Source organism: Trichosurus vulpecula, chromosome 3 (assembly GCF_011100635.1).
Source record: "Trichosurus vulpecula isolate mTriVul1 chromosome 3, mTriVul1.pri, whole genome shotgun sequence".
Classification (NCBI taxonomy): Eukaryota; Metazoa; Chordata; class Mammalia; order Diprotodontia; family Phalangeridae; genus Trichosurus; species Trichosurus vulpecula.
The window spans coordinates 166,275,457-166,297,371 of NC_050575.1; the positions used below are offsets into that span (position 1 = coordinate 166,275,457).

Below are 21,915 nucleotides of genomic sequence, written 5' to 3' on the forward strand. Positions count from 1 at the left end.
TGGTAGTCCTGGGGGGATGGGAGGAACAGGAACCAAAAAACCTTCCTTCAAGACACATAAGCAGATTTCTACTCTATATCCCAACCACTCCTTCACTTGAAAGAGTCTTAGCAAGCAAACCCTCCTCAACCGCTTGGGTTGGATACATCCATCTCTGGGGGTTAGAAATAAGAGTCAGAGCTAGTGCAATCACTCCAAGTTGGGTTTCCCTGTTGCTTTTACCTGGACTGTTCTGCGAGCCTTGGGAGGCTGAAGTGGGGAGGGGATGGGCTGGTAAGACACTAGGAGAGTTCCCTTCATCCCCAGGAAATGATGTCTTTGACTTAATATGATTAATGAGTTTTTGTTCTTTCACCTACTGCCTCGCTGCCTCTGCAATCAGAGGTCACTCCCAGTGGGCAGCCTGTTACCAGGGCAGGTGGAAGAACTCAGGGAACTCCAGGTATGTCAAGGGAGTCTCAGCCTTGGGGACCTCATTGGTTGCGGTGAGTGAGGTTTTCTGGAGAGTCTGAGAGCCCAAGAGATTGTGTATGGTCTTAGACTAGGCTTCTAGTTGCTGGTTTCTGCTATGTCTTGCAGAAGGATTATTTGAGTGGGAAAGAAGAGAGAGAGAAAAGAAATCAGAGACACATTTTCTGCTTTCAAGGAACTTAAAATCTAGTTGGGAAGATGAGACATATATGTGTATGTGTGTGTGTCTATACATATACATATGCATGTATGTGTGTGTATATATATACATATAAATATCTATGTATGTATGACCTGAGAGAGTATACAGCAAGGGCAAAACAACTACCAACAGTATTGGGAACTCTCTCCATAAATAAGTGCCGAGAGGATGGGTTCTTAACCTGAGGTCTATGGAGAGATTTCTGGAGGTCTGGGAATTTGGATAGGAAAAATTACTATTAGAAAAAATAGGAATAGGAAATTTAGGAATTTCCTGAAGTTTAATTTAGGAATTAGAAAAATGAGGAAAAGTAGAAAAATAGGATGGGAAAAATCTCTATTTCAATATGATTGGTTTCTTTTGTAATCCCGTATACTTTATTTTATGAATTTAAAGACATTATTCTGAGAAGGGGTCCATAGGATTCACCAGACTGCCTAAGGGGTTGATTCCTCCTCAAAGGTTAAGAACCCTTTTCTGGGAGAAAGCAAAGGCAAGGATTGATTAAGGGGCAATGGGGCTGATTGGGGAGCTTTAAGAAAGAGGGGCATTCTGAAAAGCCTAGTGCATCCAACCAATGGAAGCCCTCCAGATAGTAGGGTTAACAGTTAGATAGTATGGAGAACGTTGTAAAAATTTCAGCCCAGAGCAGGAGAATAAAATTCTCCTTCTGAAGGAGGTGCTAATTGATAGGATAATAGATTTAAACTTGAAAGAGAAGCCTTAGAGCACATCTAGTCTGACTTCCTCATTTTAAAGATGAAGAAACTGAGTCTAAGAGATATAAAATGATTTGCCTCAGGTCAAAAAGAAGGATGAAATGCCACTCCAGAAGCTAGACTTCTGTTAACCCAAGTACAGGAGGATGAGGTGGCTGGGATGACGCAAAATCATCTTCCTCTTCACTATTTTTATTATCACCGTCATCATCACTGTTCTCCTCACCAGTTCATATTATCACAAACAATCCTAGAGTACCTGCTGTGTGAGCTTTATTGTTCCTGCTAACACCTGGGATCTTGGCCTTCCCTGCTTCTGGCGCCCCTTCCTGGGAGAGCCCCCAACACTCCAGCGCCTTGAGAAGTAGTAAGAGAGACGCAATCGCATCCTCCATATGGCCCTGGCATTTACCTCAGGCTTCCTGAGTGAACACTTTTCAGAAGCACCTGAGAATGTTCCCAGAAAAACCTGGAAGCTTGGATGTTGTTTTCTGTGTGTACTTTTTCCTCCCTCCAGATACGAAGTCAGAAAATTCCTGGGGCCCTCTCAGCACTTCTCCATACGTAATTCCAGCCCTTTGGCATAGGTCGGCTGAAGCTCCCAAAATGAACAAAAGATTAAGTATCTGTTAAGCGTGTACCATGTGCAAAAAACCAAATGAACAAAACTGCGCCAAGTGCTGTGGACACAAATAGGAAAACTCAGAACACCTGGAACATCTGCTTTTGCCTCCTGCCAGTCAGGATGTCCACAGGCAGGGACTCAGAGAAAGCACAGACAGGCCTGCTGGTCAGGATGGACTCTGAAAAACCGCTCTTCTTTTTTCCTGCTCAGCAGGAGGAGGAGGAGGGGTGATGTATGTGCATGACTAAAAAGCAAAATGCCTTCAGGGCTGGTTTTTATTATGACTCTAATTAAGCCCTTGCCAATTTGAGGAGGGCGGTCTCCTCTCCTCATTGAACACCGTATTAATATCAATTTGATATCCAAAGGCTCCCAACTCACAGTTAAAGAGTAGTCTGTACTTTTCAGATGTTCGATTCTTTTTTTCATACTCTACCAGCCGAGGTTGTTTGTAATCCCTCGAAGGAGCTGAAAAGATCAAATTTCGACCTTGTCCCCCTGGGTTTATCCTTTGAAATTGAGCAAAGGAGAGATTTCTTTTACCCTCACTCTCTCTTTCATTCTATCTTCCCATCATTCTGTTCTTCTTTAGACCCGAAAATGAACAGTGTAGTATTTTGGGGTTTGACTGGAGGACATCCAGGATGATGAAGAGCCTTGAGATTGCATTTTATGAGGATTGGCTGGAGGAAATGGGGGTGTGTATCCGAGACAAGGGGAGACCTAGAGGAGGCATGATAGCCATGTTCAAGCAGTTGAAAGACTGTCATGTGGAAAAGGAAGAAGATTTTCCTTGCTTAGCCTCAGAAGGCCAGGCTAGAAGCAATGATCAGAATCTGTAGAGATGTGAGTTTTGGCTAGATGTGATGAAACACTTCCCAGTGAATGAATGAATACTGATTTAGTAAGTGCTTACTATGGGCAGATAGGGGCCTCATTGAATAGAGTGCTAGGCCTGGAGTCAGGAAGACCTGAATTCAAATCCAGCCTCAGACCCTGTCTAGCTGTGTGACCCTGAGCAAGTCACTTAACCTTTATTGCCTCAGTTTCTTCATCTGTAAAATGAACCAGAGAAGGAAATGGCAAACCACTCCATTATCTTGGCAAAAAAAAAAATTTTTTTTAAATCCAAATGGGGTCAAGAAGAGTTGGACACAACTGAACAACAGCATTCTTCTGAGAAAACTCAGGGATTAGACAAAGGCTAGAGATCCCTCCATAATGACTTAGGAGTCAGGTCTAATGGGGGAACAAATATATGTATTGGAATAATTTTGCTCTTTAGCAAATGTTTGCCAGAGATACTGCTTCTAGTGCTGTGTTTCCCCATGAGTGGCTGGGTCTCCATTTGGCAGTGTAGATAGACTGTTGTATATTGATTAGATGATTTGGGAATTTAGCTGCACATTCCAAGAGTTCTATATATCTGGACTTCTAAGTGATCAAAAGGCCCATCCAGGAGGGTGAAGATAATATGCATCCATCACATCTGGCATCAAATCCACATGTGTGGCCAAAGGTTATAGTAGTGTAGGTACTGCTATTCATGTGGATTTGGATCCAGTCTAGTCAACCAGTGTAGACATAGCCACTCCTGATACATTGTGATTTTTTTTATACCTTCTTCAGGGTATTCCTATATCTGGGAGGTAGGGTAAAAGAGGGCAACCTAGCTTTCTCAGCTAGGGAGGTGACAACTGAAAGAGGTTTCTGGGAAATGAGTCTGTGAGATATACCCAAGGTTATATCCATATTGCCAGAAGGGAGCAACTGAGTATGTCACTGGGACCGAGTTCTTATTTCACCTTGTAACTGGACTTTCCTCTTATTTCTACATGAGAGTGGACCAGGTCATCAACAGCTGCCCCTCTGCTGATGGGCACCTCTGTGCCCAAGGTTAACACCAAGACAGAAGGTAGGGATATATTTATTGCTGATTACAACATCCCCCTGGGTACTATTACTGGGCCTTGCCGGAATAAGAAATTGTTGGGGAAAGCACCTGGAGGAGAGTCTCCTAGATCACTGCTGCTCTCTCTTGTTTCTCTGTCTCTGCCTCTCTGTCTCCATCTCTCTGTCTGTCTTTTTCTGCCTCTGTCTATCTCTTCCCCTTCTCTGTCTCTAGCTCTCTGTCTCTCTGTTCTCTCTCCTGTTTCTCTCTCTGTCTCTCCCTCATTCCTTCCCCCTCCCCTTTCTATCTCTCTCTGTCCTTGTCACTGTCTCTCTCTCTCTGTGTGTGTCTCTGTTTCTGTCTCTCCTCTCTGTCTCTTGCCCTCCCCCCTTTCCCCTCCCCCATTCTTCTTCCCTCCTCCCCGCGCCCCACCTCAGACTCCTAATGCCCTCTAAAGCCCTTTCAGCTCTGAGTCTATGATCCTAAAAAATTCTTCACCCACCAGATGACCTAATGTTATTGCCTTCCTAAGGGATACCCCTGAAATATCACAGATCACCAGGTGTGAGCTGCAGCCAGGGCACCAGGAGAACTTGTTCAGCCTCCTGGTGGAACTAGCTCCACCTTGGACTCTCTTCTTAGTGATCATAGAAGGGGAGAGTATTCCCTACAGCCTTAAGTCTTTTTTTTTTGTAGCTAGAATAGCAGCTTGGTGAAGAGGAGAGAGGACTGGGGCTTGGAGTTAGGAAGATCAGGGTTTAAATCCTGCCCCACCCCCCTACACACACACACACACACACACACACACACACCAGCTGTTTGACTTCTCTGTGCCTCAGTTTCCAGATCTGTAAGATGGGGATATTACTATCAGTAGTCCCCTTACTTCATAAGATGGCTGTGAGGATTGTGTATGTAAAGTGCTTTGTAAAACTAGAGAAATGTGGGTTGTTCGTGGTATTAGGAATGGAGTTCAAAATGAGAAGTTGTGGAAGAAGATCTAGTCTCTCCAGCTGGGGAGGACATTGAGGATCATTCGTGAAGAGGATCAACATTACATTGAGGAGAACCACGCAGGGAGTAGGGGAAAGGAGAAGGCATTATGTATGATATTATGTCACTGAGGGTGGAGTCAGCTGCTCTGTTTCATTCATTCATTCGGTGAGCACCAATGAGCACTTATCTCCTTCAGAGTACTATATGTGATGTGTCTCCCTTTTCCCCTGAGAAAAAAAAGGGAGAGAATTCTAAGAGTAATCCAGAAAATCTAGAGTAGGAGCTACTCCTGTGGGGATGTGATCTCATGTGCTCTGAGACACAAAGGATCATGGATCTGGAGATCTCCCAGGCTGTTTAGTCCAACCCCCTCATTTTAGAGATGAGGACCCTGAAGCCAGTCAGATAACTTATTCGAGGTCAGACATGTAGTGTCAATCAGGTCCTCTGATTCCAGAGACAGTGAGGACTCTTTCCATTATCAAATTGTCCCTTAGAAAAGTTTGCACTTTTCCAAGGGACGAGTGTGCTACTGACCACCCACCCAAACTGTGGGGATTCTGTCTGGCATTTGAGGGATTTACCCCAGCTTAGAGAGGAAATGTATCTGGCTGAGTGCTTGCTGGAATGGTCTTACTGTAATCCTGTGAGCCTGGGTAGCCCTCTGACCTGCTCTGGGGATGAGGCCACTCAGCAGGCAAGAGGCTTGCTCTGAGAATCTGTGGGTGCTTACTTTGAGATTTCATGGCACTTTATGGCATCTGGCCTCTTCCCAGGAGACACCCGAGGTCACCTAGGGATCCTTCTGGAGCCTCCCACAACCCATTCCCCTTACCTGCTCTGGCCATGATGTTCACCTAGTCACAGAGAAGTGAATACTTGCTGATGGAGATCACTGGGGAGAAGCCAGCAGCTGTCCTGACCTCAGCCTCGATGCTTAGCTAGCCTCAGCTTTCACCTGGCTGAAGACGGTGCTGCCTTTCTGTGTATACATATGGATGACAGTTGTGGCCAATGTATGCATTCCAACTGTGCCCTTTAAATAAAGCACACAATCTTAATGGGGGGAAAGTAACCCTTATACATATGCATATGTGGATATATTTGTAAATATGTGCACAAGTCAGTTAACAAGTACATGTCACCTGCTATGTGCCTTCCCTGTGCCAGGCATGTAGTAGGTGATACAAAGTAAAAGATACAAAAATACATAAAAGCAAATCTTTAACCCTGGATTTTATGCTTCTGGTTAAGAAAATATAGAGTTGGGGGCAGGCCACGGAAAGCTTTGGAGTGGAAGAATGACACGTTAAAAGAGTGTTAGACCATGGGTTATAGACTCTAAATGCTCTAGGGGTTCAGAGGAAGAAGTTCAAAAAGACAAGCTTCAAGACAAAAGTCTTGAAGAATGGGGAGGGTTTATATAAGGAATAGGAAAAGGAAAGCAACTCAGTCAGAGGAAGTAGCGGGGTCAAGAATGAGCTGTTGTTAGAGGAAGAAAACGATGAAGAAACCAACCAAGTGGGAACAGACAGGTTAGTATTCTGGGAAGAAGGGACAGGGCCAGAAAATCATAAGTAAGCTTGCATGCTGCCTATCTTACACACTTACCATGAAGGAAGCACTTTGTAGACTGGAAAGCACTGGAGAAATAGGAATTATTGTCATGGTTATTTTAGATATGAGATGCCAACTAAACTTGGCTTAAAATGCCAAGCCAAGGCGTTTAAAATTTAGAGTGAAGGATGCCCATGCTTGGAGTCAGAAGATTTGGGGTGGAATCCTGGCAATGTTACCCACTTCTTGTGTGACATTGGGCAAGGCGCTTCATGTGAAATGTGAAGGTCCCTTCTAGGCCCTCCCAACATGGCACCATCCTCTCTTCTGGCTCTGTATCTAAAATCCTATCTCCTGAAGCAATAGGTGATAGGAAATATGCAGAGAGAAGACAGAAAGAGGAGGTGGAGAGATGGAGTCATATAGACAGCTGGAAAATTTTGTTCTTCTGACTTTCTCATGAAGGAAAATCAGGTAAACTGAACATATGTGTGATCTTTTGTGCTAAGTAATAATGGGAGATCCCAGATTCAGAGCTAGAAGGTACAGAAGTCATCTAGTCCAAGCCCCCTCATTTTATAGATGAACCAAAGGCCCAGGGAGGTTGTTACTCGCCCAGGGTCACGCACAGAGTGACAGAGGCAGAATTTGAAACTAGGTCCTGTGACTTCAAAGCCAATGCTCTTTCTACTACATGCAAGCACTGCCTCTCTCTCTTCCTACTGGCCTTAAAGGCAGCTAGGTGGCACCATGGAGAGAGCATTGGGCCTGGAGTCAGTTCAAATCTGGCCTCTGACACCAACTGTATGACCCTAAGCAAGTCACTTAAGCCTCAGTTTGCCTCAGTTTCCTCAACTGTAAAATGGAGGTCATAATAGCACCTGCCTTACAGGATTGTTGTGAGGATTAAATGAACTATTTTGTAAAGCACACAGTGCCTGGCACATGGTAGGTGCGATGTAAATTTTTATTCCCTTCCTTCACATTTTGAATCATGCTTGAAAGTTTTAAAAGCACCTTCACATCCATTATCTCATTTTGTCCCCACCATATTGTTCTGTGAGATGGGGGAAGGCAGGGCTTATCACCCCCATTTTACAGATGAGGAAACTAAGGCCCTGCAGAGAATTAGAGGCAGTGCTAGAAACAGAGGCTAACTTTCTCAGCTCTCACTCCCCTGCTCCCTCCCCGCCATTCTTGCTACTACCCAGAAAGAAGAGCATCTTTAGCCCTAAGAAAGGAGCCACTTCCAAACTGGGAAGCTGTGGAAGGCAGGGATCTCAGGAGTCTCCCCCAGCCCTCCCTCTCTGCCCAGAGTCCCTGATCTGCCCGAGAATGAGGTCTCTTTGTGTTGCTAAGTCGCTGCAGAGAGTAAATCAAGGCTTTCAGCACCCTCTGCTGGTCAATAGCTCCCAGAGCTGGCTGCCGACATGAGCAACATGACTGTGATGGGCAATGATTGGTGAATAATGGAGAGTATTGGGGGTCAAAGAATATGGGGGTCAAGCCAATAGTCTAGCTTGGGACTCCTCCAATTCTAAAGAGGCTGGATATCTGAGGCCTGAAAGGGAAACAGAAGCTGATGTTCTAGAGCCCTTTTCATCATCCTTATAAATAATTTTGGAGTCAGAGGACCCGACTTGGAATCTCAGTTGTATGACTTTGAACAGGTCACATTCCTTCTCTGGGCCTCAATGTTTTCATTGTAAAAAAAATGAATAAGACCAGATGACCAATAAGGTCCCTTTTAGTTCTATGCTCCATTAAAGGTGGGCTGTGTGTAGAGAATACATAGATAAATAGGACCTGGTCCCTGTCCTCCGAGAGCTTACAGTCTAGGTGGGGATATGTGTAGAACGCGTGGGATAGTATAAAATCACTGAATTGGGATTTGAAAGACCAGTGTTATAGAAGTCCTGGTCCAGCCACTGTCTTGTTATGGGTTCTTGGGCAAGTCTCTCCCTCCCATAGGACTTTGGTTTTCTGCTCTGGAAAATGAAGAGCTTGGACTAGATTATAACTAATTTCTTCTGACTCTAAGATTCCATGATTCTGTGTTTTTCATTGGTATCCATCAAGTGTCCTAGGAGTACATATAATTGGAGAAGGCATTCCAGTCCTGGGTCTTGGTAAGAGTGTGAGAAAAGGCCCAAGGTAGGAAAGAATCAGATTTGTTCAGAAGAGAATAAATAGACCAGTTGGATTAAAGCCTAGTAGCAGATAAGAATAAAGAGGCTTGACTACCTTGAATAGAAGCATTGAATGGCAAAGTTAGGAGTTTGAAATTTATTCTATGGGAAACAGGGAGCCACTGAAGTTTTTGAGAGTTAGTGGAACATATAAAATCAGGGTTTTAGGAAGATTAATTTGGCAGGTCCACATAGGATGGATTAGAAGGGAGACCAGGCAGGGCTGGCATCCTCTTTGGCTTTGTTATTTCAGCCAATTATTTAACCTCTCTCTGCCTGGATGGATTCTTCCAGGCCTCAGATAAGGCCAACAGTGGCCTTTTTGTGGCATCCTGTCCTGTATATCCATAGACCTTAGGGAAAGTGATAAAAGAGCTTGTCTCTTGTTTCTCCAAGCCTCCACTACCGTTGCTGCCCCCACTGTTGCTGCCCCTGCCAAGATCTCCAAACTTTTCCAGCTCAAGCCTAGGTCTCCTCAAGTGGTGCCCATTGAAGTATTCAAAGGTAAGAGGGAGAAGAGTCCCAGCGGAGAGCATCAAGGCAGAGCTAGGAAGCCAGACCTAACAGGCCACCAGGAGGAAGAAAGGAGATTTCCAAAAGGCTATTCCTAGGGCCTGACTGGGAACATCCATTTAAATGGCTGAGCCAAAGTCAAATTCCTTCTTTCTTCTCTATGGTCCTCCCAACTCTAGAGAGTCAGCCTTAGGTCGTCCAGGCTCTGGACTGCTGTGCTTGAAGCAGAAAAGGCTTTCTTCCTGTAACCTTTTTTCTTTTGTGCTCCTCTGGAAAGTAGGAGCTTGGGAACCCTTGGGGTGGGTGGCAGGAAGGAGACTGGGTCTGCCTGCTACCATCTTGGGCATACTGTGGTGACTATGGGGCTCTGAGCATGGACTGTCTACAGAATCAGACCAGAGGAATGAGCTGAGATCAAGGTTATGTCTTTTTGGTCTCTCTTGGAGGTAAAGAGCACGGCCAAGCAGACCCCTGGTAATGGAGAGGATGGAGCCCTTTGCCTCTCCTTGAGTAGAGCTCAGAAGCTATCCCCTCAGAGACCCCATACTCCCCAAACACTAAGAATGAATCTTCTCTTCCTTCAGATGAAAGAGACTTTTTCAAAGACATCTGTGTTTTCAAGATAGTGGACCTTTCCTTGCCACGAACCAAAACATGATGTAGTAGAAAGAACACTGGATGTGCGATCAGGAGACCTGGGGTGGAGTCCCAGCTCTGACACTCACAAGCTGTGTTCCTATGGACAAGTTTCTTTGAAGCTCAGTTTCCTTATCCTTAGAATGGGTACAATAGTATATATATTTGGGGATTTTTAAAAAATATAATTATACTTTATTTTAGCATCCATTTTTTAAAATTTTGAGTTCCAAATTTTCTCCCTCCCTTGAGCCCCTCCCCAACCATCGAAGAAAAACAATATGGTATCAATGATACATGTGAAGGAGACAATGATACTTAATACTAAGCACATCATATAGCTGTTGGGGGCAGAGTACCTTGTAAACCTTTTTCATTGTAATTTGTGTTCAGTGGAGAGTAAGACTCCCTCAGGATGGGTCAACCCCAGAGGACATTTGGGTGTTTTGCCCGGTGTTTCTAAAGGCAGACCCTGCTTTCCTGAGATGGGGAAAGGGAGGCTGGGCTCCAGCCTCTTCCTGCTCACCTCCCTTCCCTCTCCACCCCAAATCTCTGCCAGTAGTGATGTCATCATTAGACAAACATGACCAAAATCTTCCAGTCTCTAGACACTCCACTTAGGACATCATGGAATTTGCTCCCTTTTTTAGCAGATCTAGTCTAATCTTAGACTCTCTTTTAGCCCCCCAGAACCTCAAGGGAAAGGATCTAGGGGGTGGGAAAGGTGAGGCAATTGGCTTCTTTACCTCAAGCAGTAGGCAGCCAACAAGAATCGTTTATTAAGTGCTTACTATGTGCCAGACACTGTGCTAAGCACCGGATGTACAAAGAAGATGAAACAAAGACAGTTGTCCTCAGGCTGGAAGAAAGACTAATCCAGGGACAGGTGAGCTGAAGCTTTATTGAGTTGTCTCAGGTCTGGAAGGGATTCAAGTCTAATGGGAAAGGCTGTCCTAGCTAACATGGCTAATGCTCCTCTCCTTCTGCTCCCACCCTTTCTGGGGAGAGTGCATGCTTCCAGGTTCCTGTTTCCAATGCAGCATATGGGGGAGGCAGGGGAGGAAGAAAGCTCCTTGTCCATTCTGTCATGTTTGATGTGGTTTCAATTCACCACCCCACCCTTGCAGATATCTGCCCATTCCATCTATTCCTTGCATGCTTACTCCTTTCTAGGGTCTACCAGCCCCACTTGGTCAAAGCTTAGTTCCTCACCTTCATTGGATTCTGCTGTCCCCCCATACCTACCATGGGAACTGGCAAGTCAGGGGCCCAGCTCAGTGCTGGAAGCCCTGGATCTACGCTTCTTTGAACCCCATGCTTTAGGCCACATTTTCTAAGTGCTATTTCCTAGCCATTTCCCAAGAAGCCTAGGGGACTGTGAACATGTCCCCCAAATCCCCAAGCCCAGGAGTCTCCCTCAAAGATTGGGTGCAGTGTTTGATGCTGGTCAAAAGACTGCTCTTTGCTACACCTGAAAGCTTTCTGGAAGACATTCTTTCTCAAAGGAGAATTAAATGACCTCAAAACTGATCAGATCCCAAAGAGGATTTGTCCATTAGCCCCAAGGGCAGCCCATGATTTTTGGAAGCAAGTGAGAATGATTATTCCATATCCTGGAGCCCTTTGCCCCTGGACTACCAGAAATGTATGGCAAGAGACCTAGAAAACCATGGGGCAAGAGAATTCTCACTTAGAGACCAAGATGCTTGTTCCAGTGGAGAGTTTCTAACTTGCTAAATGACCCCGGGCAAATTACTCGAATTCTCTGGGCCCAGACTCCATTTTTTTTTTACCTCCACTAAATAAAGGGGATGGGGCAGATGGCCTCTGAAGTCCCTCCCAGCTGTGACATACCTGTCTACAACGACCATGTGTGATTCATCTTCTTGCTCCTTGGCAGACTGCGAGTGTTATGGCCATTCCAACCGCTGTAGCTACATCGACTTCTTGAATGTGGTGACCTGTGTGAGTTGTAAACACAACACCCGCGGCCAACACTGCCAGCACTGCCGCCTGGGCTACTATCGCAATGGCTCTGCTGAGCTCGATGATGAAAACGTCTGCATTGGTGAGTGGATCCACCTGGTGCTGAGGGCCAGACTGGGAGGGCTCCCAACCAGGGCCATAGGCAAGCCAAGAGGGCCTTGAAGGTGCATGAACTCCAGAGGGACAAGGGGAAAAGGGATCGGTCAGCAACAAGGAAGTGATGTGCCAGTTACATGGTAACACAGAATGCCAAACCAATCCAACAAGCATTTATTAAGTACCTACAGTGTGCTAAGCGCTGTGTCAGAAATTGGGGATGCATAGCCAATCTAAAAAAAAAACCAGCAAAAACAATGCCTTCATGGATTTTATATTGTACTAGAGATGCGGACAGGGGATGTGGTAGGTATACAACTAGATATATGATCATTTGGGGAAGCAAGAGCAAGTACTACTAACTACATTGGCAGAATGTAGGTATATAATAAATAGATGTGGGTTGATTTATTGATCAAGGAGGGCCTCCCTTTGGAGGGAGCATGGTGAGCTGGGCAGTGGGGCAGGGCAGAACAAGCCCTGGCCTTTGAGCCAGGAGGCCTGGGTTTTAATTCTGCTGGTGCCCCTAAACATCTATATGACCTTGAACCAGTCCTTTTCAGTTTTTTTGGCCTCAGTTTCTCCATCTCTAAAATTAGGGGGCCGTACTCCATAATGTCCAAAGCACCTCTCTCAAATACCTTCGTTGGCTTTCTCTTCCTCATAGAATAATCTCTAAATCTCCTTCAAGCTCTAACCTTCGGCACCAATGAATGATTCTATGCCTGGCAGCCCAGAAAGGAAAAATATATTATATTCCTTGGTTGAAAGTAAAGGTTGGAGGCCTCCTGGTTAGGAGGGGTCATTCCAGAAGGCCAATAAATAGTCAGCTAATGGCTGACTTTTTCAGGGGTCTGAGTCCCTGGAAACTCAGCTGGCAGAGGACCTGAGTTCAAATCTTGTTTCTGTTACCTAAGAGACTTGGGGGAAATAACTTTCCCTTTGTGAACCTCAGTTTCTTGAGCTGTTAAAAGAGGTGTTTGGATAAGATGCTTTGGGAGGTCCCTGCCAACTCCAAGTCTTAAGAGCTCATGATCATGGGAATATGTCTGGACAGCTTGGGTAGAGCCTAGTTTCTGTTACCCACACCCTGCCCTTCATTTTTCCTTTGTTTTGTTTTTAACCTCTCCCCAAGGGGAAGACTGGTCTCTGCACTGCTGGTGCAGCTCTCCCTCCCCCTAAACACAGAGAGATATGCATTTACACACCTTTTCTCAATTAGGCTCTTTGGGCCCTGTTTGGCTGGCTATCCTGTCCTCTGGGGGCATCAATTCTAGTGCCTGAAGCCTGTTTGCAAGGAGAGAGAGTCAGAATCCTCTTGCCACCCTGTCCCAAGCCCTAAGCCTCGAGCTGTCAGTCTGTATTAAGGCTCTGGGTATCCCAGGGTACAGGGATAATTCCATCAGCTTTCAGGTGATCAAAACTAAATTGTGCTTTGGCCGCCACCTTGGGGCCAGGGTTAGGTTACAGCAGGACAATCAGAACCTTCTGCTTGGATTACAGTGGGCTCCCTCCCCTCCTTTTCTCTAGGGAACACAGAGCAGTGTGTGTGTGTGTGTGTGTGTGTGTGTGTGTGTGTGTGCGCACGGCACGCATCTATGCATCTATGTGTCTGTGTCTGTGTATAAATGGGTGAATATGGAGCAAATAGGAATCAGGCTGACATTGTAGAGAAAGGACAAGTAGGGATTCCTTCCACCAGGGCTGGGAGAAAGATTAGGCCCACGATACACAGAAAGGAGAAGGTGGGATGGGAATGCCAGAGGATGGGGTGGGAAGGTGGAGTAAGGGTGAGTAGAAAGTTATATGATTGTAGTTGAATGAATGAATGAATGAATGAATGAATGTCTCAAAACCAACATTACCAATTCAGCATCTGTGGCCAAGAAGTAGACAGTAATCGGGTGCGAGTCCACAGGGAATATTAGTGCTCAGAAGGCACCTGGAGATTAGAGGATGTAGAGCAGGAAGGGGCTCAAAAATCATCTAGTACAATCCCTCATTTTGCAGATAAAGAAACTGAGGCCCAGAGAGAGAAGTGACTTATGCAAGGTCAGAGAGCCAGGATTTGAACCCAGGTTCTCTGGCTCTTAGTTCCCCATACATTCTACTAAATGTTCTTTGGCTGGGTTGGCCATAATGTAGCACACCCTGAGGCTGAGGGCACAACTATAGCCTTGTGGCCTTTCTTCTGCCTAGAAAGACAACAGACCAGGGTACCCCACAGGCAAACCTCCAAGTGCCCTCTGGGGAAAACCTTTATTCTTCAGCTGTAAAATGTGGATCATGATAGTACAGACGTCACAGAATTGTTGAGAGGATCGATTGAGATTGCAAAGCATTTAGCACAGCGCCAGGCACATAGGAGGTGCACAATAAATGCGTATTCCCCTCCCTTTCTTTTTGTTCCTGTCTTCTAAAATGGGAGGTGGGTAAGCAGCTAGGTGGCACAGTAGATAGAGCCTAACTCAGACACTTACTAGCTGTATGACCCTGGGTGAGTTGCTTGACCCTGTTTGCCTCAGTTTCCTCATCTGTAAGGAAATGGCAAACCACTCTAGGATCTTTGCCCAGAAAACCCCAAATGAGGTCCCAAAGAGCTGGACACAACTGAACAACAACAATGGGAGGGAGGGAGAGATGGTTGGTAAGGTTCCATCATGGGGGGGTGGGATGGGTAGGGACCTACCCCAGTGAAGGGAGATGAGGGGCAGGGAGTTGGTGGCAAGGGAGCTAAGGAAAGAGGTTTTGTATGGGGGGAGAGGTATAACAGTAACACTGACCACAGTTTTATTTTTGCTTTGTTTTTTATTTTCTATATTTGCATAGAATGTAACTGCAACCAGATAGGATCCATTAATGACCGGTGCAATGAGACCGGTCACTGTGAGTGCCGAGAAGGGGCTGCAGGGCCCAAGTGTGATGACTGCCTCCCCAGTCACTACTGGCGCCAGGGCTGCTTCCGTAAGTTGGTGGGGGCAGGGTTTACCCAGGAGGACTGGGCTCTCTTTCTCCTAATTTGAACTTCAGAAAATGCAGAGAGGAGAGGAAGAGGAGCTGGGAAATGGGATGAAAATGGAGGCCTGAGAGTGTGCTGCTTCTCTGGGATTCAGTTCGAAAAGACTTTGTTTCAAATTGGACCATAGCATATTCATCAGTCATGTCTACTGTGTGCAGAGGTTTACGAAGATTAGATAAGATACCATTTCCATCTTCCCTGCTTCCCTCCCCCCAGTAACCTGGTAGGGGCAATAACACAGACACAGCCAACTACAATACAACGTGAACATGAAAAGTACATTAGAAAGGTATGAACAAAGTGGGAGCAGCTCTAGGTGGCACAGTGGAGAGAGTGCTGGGCCTAGAGTCAGGAAGATTCATCTTCCTGAATACAAATCTAGCCTCAGACACTTACTAGACGTGTGACCCTGGGCAAGTTATTTAACCTTATTTGCCTCAGTTCTCTCATCTGTAAAATGAGTTAGAAAAGGAGAATGGCAAACCACTCTAGTATCTTTGCCAAGAAGACCTCAAATCGGTCAACAGTCAGACACGGGGCAGCTAGGTGGTGCAATGGATAGAGAACCAACTCTGGAGTCAGAAGGACCTGAGTTCAAACATGGCCTCAGACACAACATTCGCTAGTCGTGTGACCCTGGGCAAGTCATTTAACCCCAATTACAAGGAAGGAAGGAAGGAAGGAAGGAAGGAAGGAAGGAAGGAAGGAAGGAAGGAAGGAAGGAAGCTGGACACAACTGAACCACAACAAAATAAACGAAGTACTGTGTAAGGTTGTAACAGCAATTTAGATTTGAGGTATTGTTATTCTGGCCTTGCTGATTACAAAGGTCAATGGAGGAGACTTATGCGGAAGGGTTGGATTGGGGATGGGAAGAGAGGACTTTGGCTTTGGGCTTTATAGCCTGGGGAGGAACTCAGCAGGAAAAGAAGGGAAGAAGGGACATTTTAGTCATAGGTAACAACCCAAGTAAAGACATGGAAGCTGGAGGGCACAGGGTAGAATCAAAAGGCAGAGAGTTTGTTCAGTTTGACTGGAGCAGAGCATGTTCAAAGGACAGTGATATGAGATAAGGCTGGAGAGGTAGGTTTGCACTAGATTTTAGAAAGCCTTGAATGCCAGGCTGAAGGAGTCGAACCGTACCAGGTAGGTAATCAAGCATTCCTTCCATGTATAAAGCCCTGGGCTAGAAAGCACTATAATGAGCATAGTATATAACAAGAGGCCCCCTATCCTAGTGGATCACAGCCTAAGAGAGGACACAAAGCACGCCCAAATGCACGAAACAATCAGAGAACGATATTAGACAATATAGAAACCAGTTGCAGACCGCATGATAGAAACTGTAAAGGAGATGGGAATGCAGAGGAGGAAGAGGTCAGCGTGGGCTCAAAGAAGGTTGTAGAAGAGGTTAGGACTTGCATTAGGCCTTGAAGAATGACTAGGATTTGAACCTTCAGAATGGAGTTCGGAGGGTAATAAACACAAGGGTGTTTAACATCATGGGAGATGTGTGGTCTAGTAGTTAGGGCACTAGATTGGCAGTCAGGAACATCTAGTTCAAATCCCGTTAGACACTTACTGGCTCTGGTACCCTGGGCCTCTCTCTTTGCATCATTTTCCTCATCTGTAAAGTGAGGGGGTTGGACTCAGTTATTTCTAAGATCCTGTCTATTTCTGAATCGATTGTTACTGTTGTTTTGTTCAGTGGTTTCAGTCATGTCTGACTCTTCATGACCCCATGTGGAGTTTTCTTGGCAGATCCTGGAGTGGTTTGCCATTTCCTTCTCCAGCTCATTTTACAGATGAGGAAACTGAGGCAGACAGGGTTAAGTGCCCACGGTCATACAGCTAGTAAGTGCAAGAGGCCAAATTTAAATTCAGGTCTTCCTGACTCCAGGCCTGGCATGCTCTCCACTGAGTCACCTAGCTGCCCAATAAATCTATCGTCCAATCTAGATGATCTTTTCAGACTGGAAGAGGCCAGGCTGACACAGAGCAAGTGCAGGGAGAATAGAAAACAGGGATGCCCAGAGGCCGTGTGGACAGGAGGGTCCTACCTCAGGAAAGACTCCAAGCAGTGAACAGGGCATTTGTCTAGCTAACCTCCCAGCTGGATCCTGCTGGAGACCGAAGATGGGCCAGAGAGAATAGAGAGATGGACGGAGATAGAATGGAGATATGGGAACAGGGAAAGATGGAGATAGGAAAAGCAGAAGTGTGTGTGTGTGTGTGTGTATCTCTGAGTGTGTATATCTGTGTGTGTGTCTGAATGTTTATATCTGTGTGTGTCTGTGTGTGTGTGTCTGTGTATGTCTGAGTGTGTGTATCTGTGTGTGTGTCTGTGTGTGTGTATCTGAGTGTGTGTCTGTGTGTGTGTATCTGTGTGTATGTGTTTTTCTGATTGCATATATGGAGGTATTTGGGGAGGAGTATCTTTCTGGTACAAAGGTTCTTAACCTGTGGCCCATGCATGGATAGATTTCAGGGTCCCAGAATTTGAATAGGAAAAGAAAGTACATCTTTATTTTCAGTAACCTTTGGCTTCCTTCGTAATCCTATGTATTTTATTTTATGCATTTAAACACATCCCAAGAAGAGGTCCATCAGCTTCACCCAGCCAGAAGGGTCTGTGACATTAACAAAAGAAAGGTTTAAGAATCCCTGCTCCAGGGATGATCTCCAGTGGGGAAGGGGGCCTGTACTCTATTTCTCCCAGGGTCTTTCCCTGTAACCACCTACCCACTGCTGCCCCCGTGCATGTGGACAAGGGGGAAGTGCATGTACCAGGCTGCCAGGGAGCCTGGGGCAGAGGGGTGCTATACATATCAGGCCAATCAACCACCAGCCACTCTGGTCCTCTGGAAAGAGGAAGGCTTTGGATTTTTTGTCGTGTTTCCACATTCAGTGCTATGACTTCTGGGAATACGGAGAATGCCAACAAAGAGCAGGTCTGGCTCTTTCGGAGTCCAGCTTTTAATTATTTCTCAGGTGGGTGGCTTCTTGCCTTTGAAATCTTTTCCCAGCCACCCTACTTCATCTGGCACCAGCTGATCGCAGAGCAATCTGTGGGCTCCCTAGAAGCTGGGTCTCCTGAGGGAAGATGAAAAGAATAGGGCTTATTTAGCCTAGAGAAGAGAAGGCTGTGAGGTGACCAAACACCAATTCTGGCAAACAGAGTACTACAGTGAGGAGAGCACACATCTCCAGAGGACAGAATCAGAAGAAATAGGTCGAGAATACAGCCAGAGGGATTCTGGTTGACTGGAGGAAAAAATCCTTACAGTTTAAGCCTATGAGGGCAAATGGCCAAGAGAATTCCATTACTGGAGGGGGGTGGGGAGGAATAGCAGAAAAGGAATGAGGGTGTCAGAGGCCAGATAATAGAACTGACTCACAGCGGGAGGGGGGGGGTTGGGGGGTGAGGAATGCAGGGACAGGCTACTGTATACGCTGGCAAGTCTGATCACTGTAGTGAGTTTTAAATTCATTGTTTTTCTTTGTTACAAGTGGGAAAGTCCAAACTAGTTGGGGGTGGAAGTAGGACTGGGAGAAATGGGGAGACGCAGGAAATTTCCAGAAATTGTTGTTATATAAACGCAAAAGCTATCAATAGGATGGAAGAAAGAAAGAAAAGGACTTAAGAGGGAAGACATTTTTCCGCCTCTGGGTTGGCTTTGATGGAGACAGGTGGCTTCATTCAGCTGGGAAAACCATCTGACCGGCTCAAGGTTTCTTCTCTGCCTTATTAATTCCACTCCCCCCTCTCTTTCCCCTTCCCCAGCCAATGTCTGTGACGACGAATACTTACTCTGCCAAAATGGGGGGACGTGCTACCAGAACCAGCGTTGCCTCTGTCCCAGTGGCTACCAGGGCGTGCTGTGCGACCAGCCTCTCTGCCAGGGGGAGGAAGGCCAAGCCTGCGACCCTGCTCCCCATGCCGGCCCCCACCTCGCCACGCTCCTTGGCTCTGGGTTGCTTCTGTGGCTGGCAGGCTGCCTAGGTTATTGACACCGCCTCATCCCCAAAGCTGGGGGGCAAGGAGGGGACACCGGGGCAAAGATCCCCCCTCCCCATCTTCACCCCCAGGGACTGCCTCACTACCAGGACTGTTTACCTCCATTCCATCCTCACTCACATCCATCTGAATACCAGGAGCAGTCATGGAGACCTCGCCAAGGAACACTAATCCTTCCTGCCAGAAGGGTGCGGTCAAGCCCTTCCTGCCAGAAGGGTGCCGGTCAAGCCCTTCCTGGGGCTTCCTCAGCAAAGTCTCTGCTCTCCCTCCTTCCAGGGACCCTGTCCTCTTTGACCCATCCTCTCTCCCCAACGTTCAGGGCCTGGGACCCAGTTCCTCCTGCCAAAGCAAACGATCCTACAATTTTGATTTTACCTCTGGTTTTCTCATTTTCCCAGGGGGCTTATGGGGGAGGGAGGGACAGTGACCACTCTCCCCTTCCACACCCCAAGTTCTGACAAGGCAACAACAGCATCCCTCCCAAATCTTTCTGGTTGACTGAGGACCGGCAGCAAGTATCCGTCCAATCTCATCGCACAGCTGGGCGGACAACCTGGAGTTCCAGATGCCTACAACTCTCGATGCTGAATTTATGATGTTTTGTATTCTCACTTTGGTTTCCTTTTGCAAACTACCAGGCCCCTAAGGTCAGCCCTGGGGTTGAGGTGAGGAGACCTTCACTGTCTCAAGGTGGGGGAGGCTCTGAAGAATGTAAGGATGGGTACTTTGTTTTGTAGAGAATTATTTTTGTTTGTATTGTGTCCCACGTATCAAGGGGACAAGAAGGGAAGAGCCATTCACCATGGGTGTTTGGATGATGGCATATAATCCTACAGAGTAAAAGACCTGTTAACTGCTGTTTCTCCACCCTGTTTTCATTTCTGTGCAGGTGTTCTGTTCTCTTTTATTTTTTTAATGTCTTTTATATTTTGATTCATAAAGAAATAGAGGAACGTCTGTTCCCTGAACCTAGGCCAGGGAAGTTTCCTGTGTACAGTCAGTGGACCAGTCAACAAGCATTAATTGAGTGTTTACAATGTGCCAGGCACTGTGCTAAGCCCTGGCAATACAAAGAGCGTCAAAGACAGTCCCTGCTCCTGAAGAGCTCACAAGAGTTCTAATGGGGGAGGCAACCTACAAGTAACTATATACAAAAAAAAATGTACATAATAAATTGGAGTCATAAATATGGGTCATAGAGGGAAGGCCTCCTGCAGAAAGTGAGATCGGCACTGTGACTATAAAGAAGAGAGGGAAGCGAGAAAGTGGGGGTGAGGAGAGAGGGCATTCCAGGTATAGGGAACGGCCCATACCAAGGCCTGGAGATGAGAGGCCAGTACAACTAATTCATAGAGTACTTGAAAGGGAAAAAAATCTAAAGAGACTGGAAAAGGAGGAAGGTTGTGAAGAGCTTTACATGCCAAACAGAGGACTTTCTATTTGGTCCTGGAGGTAATAGGGGGCCACTGAAGTTTATTGAATAGGAGGGGCCAGAATGGCAGGCCTCCCCTAAATTGTAGGTCTTGCCTGGCAAAGCCAATCTCCACTGAGGCAGGCCCCTACAACTCAGGAAGGGTGAGGCACAGACAGGTGGGGTGGAGAGCAAGCCATCTCTGCACATCCTCGTCTGCTCCATCTGATGGACCTCTGAACAGGCAGTGCTGTCTCAGCCTTATTAGGTACAAGCTCAGTGCCAACTAGGGCCCCTGGGCGGGGGGATGCAGGGGGGAAAGCAGGTTGTTAAGTCAGAGCCCCTAAAGACTCGTTTCATGTGCAGAATTGGCCCCAAACTGGGGCAGAGGATAAGGGAAAGTTCACTGTAGGAGGCTGAAACCATTCTACTGAGCAGGTTACTGGGCCTGTCTTGCTCTGTGTCTGAGGCCACATAACCTTGTGGGAAGAGTTCTGGATCTGGACTTGGAAGACCTGGGTTTAAGGCCTAGCTCTGCTACTTATTATCTGTGAGGCCTAGGGTAACTTACTTAGCCTCTCTAGACTTCAATAGGACAGTTAGGTAGCTCAGTGGATAGAGTGCAAAGCCTGGAGCCAGGAAGACCTGAGTTCAAATCCTACTTCAAATACTATTAGCCGTGGTACCCTGAGCAAATCTCTTAACCTCTCTGTGCATCAGTTTCCTCACCTGTAAAATGAAGGGCATGGACTTAATGGCTTCTAAGGTCCCTTTTAGCTCTAAATTTGTGATCCTACAATAATAGTCCTTGGGGCAGCTAGGTGGTGCAGTGAATAGAGCACCAGCCCTGGAGTCAGGAGGACCTGAGTTCAAATGTGACCTCAGATACTTGACACACTTACTAGCTGTGTGACCTTGGGCAAGTCACTTAACCCCAATTGCCCTGCCTTCCCCCCTGCAAAAAACAAAATACGATAATAGTCCTTAAACCTAAAAAATGGTGGCTTATAGAAAACAACCCTGATCTTGGTTGGTTGAGGGGGTGGTTTGCAGTAAATCTGGCTTTCTTGTTCCTGCACAGCTCATAGACCTCTCACATCTTTGACTCTTAACCACCCAATCTGCAAGGTAAAAGGGGGAAATATGCCTATTTTAGGGATGGGATAAGTGAAGCCCTAGGAGATACCTGATAATGGGTGGAGCCATGTTTACCTCCTCAGAACCAGGCCTAGAATATGGTTCTTTAGGGCTTGTGGTCCCTGGTGAAATCATTGGAGATCGCTGGGACAGCCCTTGAGAATGGGGCTTAGGAGGTCAGCCTATACCCAGCATGTTCCCCTGGGGAGCCTAGCTCCCTTTCAGATTGCAAGTGAAGCTGCCCTCTGGCCCTGAAAGCTTATTCCTCATCCAAATGGCTCCCACAGCCAGGGGAAAATGTTTCCCCGATGTTCAGCCTAATAGGCCTCTGCTTGTTTCCTCCACCTTCCGCCTGCTCCTCCACTCCCGTCACCCTGCAACCCCTCTAAATAACCCAGCCTGCTGCGTTGGCATTTATGGTCTCTGGGGCCATGGATTATTCTTATGAG

At 46.5% G+C, this 21,915-nt stretch overlaps 1 protein-coding gene across 1 annotated transcript in view; it reads left to right on the forward strand.

Annotated features, from left to right (window-relative positions):
- Positions 1-19,776, forward strand: part of NTNG2 (netrin G2) — a 100,291-nt gene extending 80,515 nt beyond the window's left edge. The window contains exons 6-8 of the mRNA XM_036748224.1: positions 11,700-11,867; positions 14,711-14,845; positions 18,685-19,776. Coding sequence (XP_036604119.1) covers positions 11,700-11,867; positions 14,711-14,845; positions 18,685-18,911 — 530 coding nt within the window. The 3' untranslated portion in view covers positions 18,912-19,776. The remainder of the gene's footprint in view (positions 1-11,699; positions 11,868-14,710; positions 14,846-18,684) is intronic.
- Positions 19,777-21,915: the final 2,139 nt, after the last annotated feature.